At 41.3% G+C, this 8,485-nt stretch overlaps 1 protein-coding gene across 6 annotated transcripts in view; it reads left to right on the top strand.

Moving 5' to 3' along the window:
* The window catches only part of LOC129708078 (hexosaminidase D-like), a 37,142-nt gene extending 34,341 nt beyond the window's left edge, over positions 1–2,801 (top strand). For all 6 annotated transcript variants that reach the window (XM_055653611.1, XM_055653613.1, XM_055653612.1 and 3 more), the window contains 2 exons: positions 1,664–1,753; positions 1,905–2,801. In XM_055653611.1, coding sequence (XP_055509586.1) covers positions 1,664–1,753; positions 1,905–2,079 — 265 coding nt within the window. In that variant the 3' untranslated portion in view covers positions 2,080–2,801. The remainder of the gene's footprint in view (positions 1–1,663; positions 1,754–1,904) is intronic.
* Positions 2,802–8,485: the final 5,684 nt, after the last annotated feature.

The following is an 8,485-nucleotide window of genomic DNA, read 5'->3' on the forward strand; positions in this document are numbered from 1 at the left end:
CTGTGTTGAATTTGCACATTCTCCCTGCATTCGTGTGGGTGTCCTCCCAAAGAAGCATTGGCTTTGGAGGTTAACTTGTATCTGTAAAATTGCCCCTAATGTGTAGGGAATGGGTGAGGTAAGTGGGATAACCGAACTTGTGTGAATGGGTAGAAAGAAATGCTGGAGAAACTCAGCGGGTGAGGTAGCATTCATGGAGCAAAGGAAATAGACGACGTATCTGGTCGAGATCCTTTTTCAGACTGATGTGAGGGGGGGGGGGGGGGGGGGGGGGGGGGGTCGGGAAGAAGAAAGGAAGAGGCTGAGACAGTGGGCTGACAAAGAGCTGGGAAGGGACGGAGAGAGCAGGGACTATCTGAAATTGGAGGTCAATGTTCATACTGCTGGGTTGTAAATTGCCCAAGCAAAATACGAGGTGCTGCTCCTCCAATTTATGGTGGGCCTCACTCTGGCCATGGAGGAGGCCCAGGACAGAAAAGTTGGATTCGGAATGGGAGGGGGAATTGAAGTGCTGAGCCACCGGGAGATCAGGTTGGTTATTGCGAACGGAGTGGAGGTGTTGGGCAAAGCGGTTGCCAAGCCTGCGCTTGGTCTCACCGAAGTTGATCATACGCTGAATAATCCAACCACATTTTTATTTGGAAGTGGAAAGAAATAATAAAAATTGCATTCATTGCAACGTGTAAAAATAGTTGAGATACTGTATTATAATTTTGCTGCATGCCATTGTGGTATATATCATGTCTTGATTGGTGAATATGTTTAGTTTGTGACTTTATTTGAAGCAGAAATAATACGTGAATGCTTCATTGAGCATAATTCCGACTGGTAACTACGCACTTCGTCCGAGCACATTGTCGTACGTGTCATGCAAGCCGTCTTAGATGACCATCTAAACTGTCATTTGGCAACCTAAAAAGCTGCCTGGGTTGCATGGCTGGCAACAGTGGAAAAAAAGTTAAGTGAGAGCCCTGAATCTCGTACATTTCTGGGCATTCAAGTTACCGAACCCGGCCGTGATGCAACCAGTCAATATGCTCTCCACCTGTCGAGGTTGAAGAGAGTAGTCGCCAAAATAATGACGTGTTGACCAATAATGAAACAGTGGCCTTGTATGTTATAAATACAGTTGACTTTTATAACTTTATTTACTGTTTGGCATTATTTTAACACTGATGTTAAAAACACTTTATGGATTTTAATCAAGTTTATAAAACGCATTGTAATATTTCTACAATTTATTTCTCGTTTATTATATTGTCTACGGTTTATATTATTTACATATTCTGTAATGCTGCTGCAAGTAAGAATTTCATTGTTATATCTAGGACATGACAATAAAACATTCTTGACCCTTAACAGTATCTCTTTAAAACTTTGTATAGAAACAGGATAATACAATTATTGCAGTGATATTATCCGAAAAAATGAATGATGAATGCTTTTATTGATACCAAAATTAGTCAAAAAGCAGTTAGCAATATCTGGATTTTTTTTAGCAAATTAAGTTTATTGCTATTTCTTACACAAAAATATGAAAATTATTAACTATGCTTTTGATAAATGTTGCTACTTAAAATTAGGGCAGATGTTTCAGGTATTATGCATTTTAAGGCAATCTGGCCCAGTTTCTATTATTTACTAATATTCTTTCTTTGATTAGATACATAAAAGGATGGTTCAGTAACTACCACAGAAAGAGAAAGTTTGTTCACCTTGGAATAATTCAGAACTTTGAAGGAGACGCAAGAGGGTATGATTTTTTAATCTAGTTTTATAATTTAACATGCATCGACAATTTTGAAATATAATCTTTAGAGGCAATTATTGATATGAAATTCACCAGCTATCAAATAAAGCAGAAACATTATTCTAAATAATAATGTATAATAAATGTCTTCTAGTGTCCATGCACAGTGGGAGGCAGCTGTCAGTAAACTGCGTACGGCAATGGAAAGAATCTATTATCCTGATGCTGTGGAAGAGTGGTTAGAAGAACATGTTAACCCAGCTTTGACAAGGTTGCAAATCTTTGTGAAAGATATGGATGAAACGTTAGCATCATCTACCATAAACTAAAAAAAAATGTTCTTTCCTCCAAAAAAAATCAATATATTGATTTATTTAAATTGGATTCAAGTTGGTTTACATTTATACTAATCCAGGATTCATCCTGTCATTTGATAATTAACGAAAACATGAAGTGAGAATAGTTAGATCACCTAGATTCAAAGTGTCCAAAAGAATACATACTGTCAATCCTGGTGTGGTCACTGCCCGTATTGTTTGCTGAGGTATCGTACTCTCAACCACTGAAGCCGATATGTGTAAAATCTAATAAAACCAGCTATAGACAATGACCACCATTTAACAATTCAGTAACCCCTGAAACACATACTTTGAATGTGGAAAGTTTAATTGCCTCAATGGAAACACACCTCTAACATTTAATCCATTAATCTGTTCTATTTTGAATAGCATAACTGAAGTCCAACACGGTTAAATTTACAAAAGATTCTTAACCAAAAACCAAAATACTTGCAGTGTGGAAAATTTTAATTAATTTTCTCAAAGATTAAAGACTCTGAAATATAGTAACAGGAAGTAGTTTGGAGTCTCTCTGCTTAAAAAAAATCAAATTAAAAATTATTGTGACCATTACTATTAATGAGTAACATATAAAGCATGTATCAACATTTGTTAAACTTATTAAATATTGAATTTAGATTTAACATTGATTATTAAAACATGTTAAAATTTTCTGATGTGAATGAATAACTAAATAAATAGTTTAAATGAAATATTGGACCTAACTGTTACCCTTCATTTTCATCGTGTTTCTTGACATTGAAATTCCATTACTTGCACATAAATCATTCCTGTAATTTCATGGCTCAGTATTGCACTGAATTTCCACATATTCGGACATGCAATTGGCAACTGCTGAAGAGTAAGCTTTATTCAAACTTCATTGCAAAGACTAAGTGCAGGAAGATGCAACGTGCACAGTCCAATGACTGCTGAGGCATGAAGTGAACATTAATCTTTGTCAAACTTGGGAACTTTAGCATTATCTGAAGGTTGCTTCTTGCAAGCATTGGTTCAATGGTGCTTTATTTCTCACATATGCAATAGTCAAGTCAAGTCAAGAGAGTTTATTGTCATGTGTCCCAGATAGGACAATGAAATTCTTGCTTGCTGCAGCACCACAGAATATTGTAAGCATACAAAATACAGAACAGTTCAGTGTGTCTAAATAGCATAGACCATGTATATACACATATAAATAAACAGATAAAGTGCAACTGGCTGTTATAGTTCAGAGTCTGTTTGTTGGCGAGTTTAATAGCCTGATGGCTGTGGGGAAGTAGCTGTTCCTGAACCTGAATGTACTAGATATCAGGCTCCTGTACTTTCGACCCAATGGTAGTGAGAGATGAGTGTGTAGCCAGGTTGGTGTGTGTCCTTGATGATGTTGGCAGCCTTTTTGAGGCAACGACTGATAGATCCCTTTGATGGTGGGGAGGTCAGAGCCGATGCTGGACTGGGCAGTGATCACAACTTTCCACGTTCTTTTCCGTTCCTGGACGCTCAAGTTGCCGAACCAAGCCACGATGCAACCGGTCAGCATGCTCTCTACTGTGCACCTGTAGAAGTTCGAGAGAGTCCTCTTTGACATACCGACTCCTCCATAAACTTCTCAGGAAGTAGAAGCGCTGATGTGCTTTATTTATAGTTGCATCAGTGATCTTTGGAAATATGAACGCCCAAGAATTTGAACTTCTTGACTCTTTCCACCATCACCATGTTGATATAAACGGGATTGTGGGTCCGTATCCTACCCCTTCCAAGGTCCACAATCAATTCCCTGGTTTTGCTGGTGTTGAGGGCCAGGTTATTGTGCTGGCACCATTTGGTCAATCGGTCAATCTCACTTCTATACTCTGACTCGTCACCATCAGTGATACGTCCCACAACAGTGGTGTCGTCAGCGAACTTGATGATGGAGTTCGCACTGTCCGGCTACGCAGTCCTGAGTATAGAGTGAGTAAAGCAGAGGGCTGAGCACACAGCCTTGAGGCGCTCTCGTGCTGATTGTTATCGAGGATGACACATTTCCACCAATTCGAACAGTCTGTGGCCTGTGGATGAGGAAGTCGAGGATCCAATTGCAGAAGGATGCGCAGGGACCCAGTTCTGCGAGTTTGGTAACCAGCTTGAAGGGGATGATTGTATTAAATGCCGAGCTGTAGTCAATGAATAACAGCCTGACATAAGATTTTTTGTTGTCCAAGTGGTCCAGAGCAGAGTGGAGAGCCAGTGAGATCGCATCCACCGTTGATAACCATATAACAATTACAGCACGGAAACAGGCCATCTTGGCCCTACAAGTCCGTGATCTGTTGTGGCGGTAAGCGAACTGCAGTGGGTCCCAGTTTTTGTCGAGGTAGGAGTTAATTTGCGCCATAATCAACCTCTCGAAGCACTTCATCGTTACCGGCGTTAGTGCCACTGGTCGATAGTCATTGAGGCACGTCACCTTGCTCTTATTGGGCACCGATATTATTGATGCCCTTTTAAAGCATGTAGGCACCTCAGACTTCAAAAGTGAGAGGTTGACAATGTCCATAAAAACTCCAGCCAGTTGGTCCGCACAGGTTTTTAGAACACGACTGGGTATACCATCAGGTCCAGGCGCTTTCCAATGGTTCACCCCCCTGAAGGATCAGCTGACGTCGGCCTCTGTGACTGACTAAAATATCATCACGGTGAATCGGGGCTCGGGAAGGCACAACACATTGAGCTCGTCAGGGAGTGATGCTTCGCTGACAATTGAGCTGCCTCCTGATTTCACTGCACAGTGAAATTAGTTTTATTACACATGCACATGCAGAGTGAAATACATTACACATGCAGGTGCCGCCATGTTTTAGCGCCATTTCCAAAGTCCGGTCGGCCAGCGTACTCATCGTACTGGAGCAGTTCCCATGAAACGACATCCCTCTCCTCATCTTGGTATCCTGGAAGTACCTCTGCAACCGTACGTGAAGGCGCTGGAGGCATTACCCTGGATCACCCTCCTACCGGCCCTTGATCCTCATGTCTGATATCTCCAGCTCCCTCCCTGTTTCACTGTCCGCCGACCAACGAGCTTTCGGGCAAGTCACAGTGCTAATCGATATTCCAACTGCAGTGGGACAAGGATGGCTAAAATGGGTGGGTTCCCGGTCCCAGTCCCGCAGAGCCTTTGAGTGGGTACCTGCCGACTGCCAAGCCTTCATATCTTCCGGTTTTTTATGCCAGGTTATCACACTCAGAAGTTAGAAGTTAAATCTTATTTGCAGGATCCATCTCCCTCCTTTCCTTCTATCCACCTCTAATGAGGACAACTTCACCTTGTCGCTTTTCTCCTGGCCCAACCCATTTCAGCCATCCTTGTCCCACTGCAGTTGGAATATTGATTAGCACTGTGACAGGAGAGGAGAGGGAACCAGGGTCTGGCCTACCACACCTTCGAGGTTGGCTGTGGGAGGTGCCCCCTTGGCACAAAGATGGATCGGCGAGGAGAGGGGCGTCAGTTTGCAGCTTGACCCACATGTGCAAGGCGACAGCTGGAAGCATCCAACATCTCAGGTGCCCGTTCTTGCCTAGAACAAGCACCACTCATAACAACTAGAGCACAGACTGCACTTTGAAAATGGCACCAAACCATGGCGCCTCATGCATGCAGGCTCAGTAGACCACTTCTGCACAATTTGCTAATCGGGGATCTGCTTAGTTATATTGTTGCTATCTTATCTGCTCCCACCATCTTCCCAGTATCATGTTCTAGGCTCCTACTACCATTCTGTAAAAAAAAAACTTTGCCTCATAAATCTTTCATAAACTTTTCTCTCTCACCTTAAAACCCTGCCCTGTGATATTTGATAATTCCATCCTGGGTAAAAGACTATTCTATCTAATGTGCCTTTCATAAATGTATATACTTCTTTCATGTCACCCCAGAGTCACTAATGCTCCAGAAAACAGTCACATTTATCCAACCTCCACCTTTATGTAATTCAGTTAATTGTCAGGCATGTGTCGGAAGGAACTGTAGATGCTGGTCTATCTTAGTTTATTGCCGCATGTACCTAGGTACAGTGAAAAGCTTTTTTGTTCCATGCTATCCAGTCAGCGGGAAGACTACACATGATTACAATCAAGCCACCCACTGTGTACAGATACAGGTTAAAGGGAAGAGCGTTCAGTGTACAGTAAAGTCAATAAAAGTCCGATTCAAGATAGTCTGAGTCTCCAATGAAGTAAATGGTAGCTCAGGACTAGTAGCTCCCTAGTTGGTGATAGCATGGTTCATTTGCCTGATAACAGCTGGGAAGAAACTGTCCCTGAATCTGGAAGCATGTATTTTCACATCTGTGTAATAAGTCCAGGCAACATCCCAGTAAACCTCTCTGTACCTTCTACAAAGCTTCCACATCCTGTAATGTGATCAGAACTGCACACAATAACCCAAATGTAGTCGAACCAAAGTTTTATGCAACTGTGCCATGATTTCCTGACTCTTCGACTCAATGTCCTGACGGATGAAGGCAAGTATGTTGTACATCCTGATTTTCCATCTGTTCTTCATATAAAGATCCCGTTTTCCTCTTGTACGGATGGTCTTGAGATCAGACTTCACGATGGGTATTTCTCTTATTTAGTTTCTGACTTTGGTTAGCTCCTATATCCCGGACATTATCCATAAAGTAATTGAGGCTCTTATAGAAACATAGAAACATAGAAATGAGGTGCAGGAGTAGGCCATTCGGCCCTTCGAGCCTGCACCGCCATTCAATATGATCATGGCTGATCATCCAACTCAGTATCCCGTACCTGCCTTCTCTCCATACCCCCTGATCCCCTTAGCCACAAGGGCCACATCTCACTCCCTCTTAAATATAGCCAATGAACTGGCCTCAACTACCCTCTGTGGCAGAGAGTTCCAGAGATTCACCACTCTCTGTGTGAAAAAAGTTCTTCTCATCTCGGTTTTAAAGGATTTCCCCCTTATCCTTAAGCTGTGACCCCTTGTCCTGGACTTCCCTAACATCGGGAACAATCTTCCTGCATCTAGCCTGTCCAACTCCTTAAGAATTTTGTAAGTTTCTATAAGGTCCCCTCTCAATCTCCTAAATTCCAGAGAGTATAAACCAAGTCTATCCAGTCTTTCTTCATAAGACAGTCCTGACATCCCAGGAATCAGTCTGGTGAACCGTCTCTGCACTCCCTCTATGGCAATAATGTCCTTCCTCAGATTTGGAGACCAAAACTGTACGCAATACTCCAGGTGTGGTCTCACCAAGACCCTGTACAACTGCAGTAGAACCTCCCTGCTCCTATACTCAAATCCTTTTGCAATGAAAGCTAACATACCATTCGCTTTCTTTACTGCCTGCGGCACCTGCATGCCTACCTTCAATGACTGGTGTACCATGACACCCAGGTCTCGCTGCATCTCCCCCTTTCCCAATCGGCCACCATTTAGATATCTACCAGTGATGTCTCCAAACTAAATTCCTACCTCTTCAGATTTCACTTTGACTGGCTCCAGCTATTCACTGTATAAAGCATCAGTTTGGGATTTGTTTTCAAGTAATATCAATACCTTATGGATTATGCCATAAACATGGATAGTAGCATTGCAGAGATGGTGTGGAGACACCAAATATACATGTTGTGCTTTCATTATTTTGGTTTATATTTCATACTTGATTTTCATTTTGGTATATATTATACAGTATGTGCACACACTAGGAAAATTATATATATATTATATATACATATAATTTATTTATATTTGTATATAATTATATATATAATTTTCCTAATGTGTCTGTGGCCATGGGTGTTTTTATGTTTAATTAATATTTCAGTTTGAAAAAAAAATGACTCTTCCATCTTTGAAACGGATTCATCCAATTAAACTAGAAATTGTTCCCATCAGATAGAATCTGATTTAAATGGTGATCTTAATGTATTTTCCATCAAATTTTAACAATATGTTTGAGCCGCACACCTCACTATAAAGATGATTAATGTTTGAAAAGGTCCATACAGATTAAGCTTATTAAAGTACATATAATGTGCTTTAATGAAGCATTAATATACACACAACCAAATGTTATTTAATTAAGCTTTGGTTTCACTTAGTCATCAATTACATTGCAAACTGTCAAGATCGAATGTAGTATTTAATAGGTTCAGTGAAGTGTGAGAAAAGGAGGGGTGAATAGAGAGGGTGGGAGGAAGAAAGATAAGGGAAATAAGAGACACAAGGAATTGCAGATGCTGGAATCTTGAGCAAAAACACAAAATGTTGGAGGAACTCACCGGGCCAGACAGCATCTCGGGTGGAAATTTACCGGTTGACGTTTAGAGACTGAAGAAGGAACCCGGCCCAAAATGTTGTCTGTCCATTCCCTCCATGGTTGGAGCCTGA

The sequence above is a fragment of the Leucoraja erinacea genome, chromosome 23, assembly GCF_028641065.1.
Source record: "Leucoraja erinacea ecotype New England chromosome 23, Leri_hhj_1, whole genome shotgun sequence".
NCBI classification, from domain to species: domain Eukaryota; kingdom Metazoa; phylum Chordata; class Chondrichthyes; order Rajiformes; family Rajidae; genus Leucoraja; species Leucoraja erinaceus.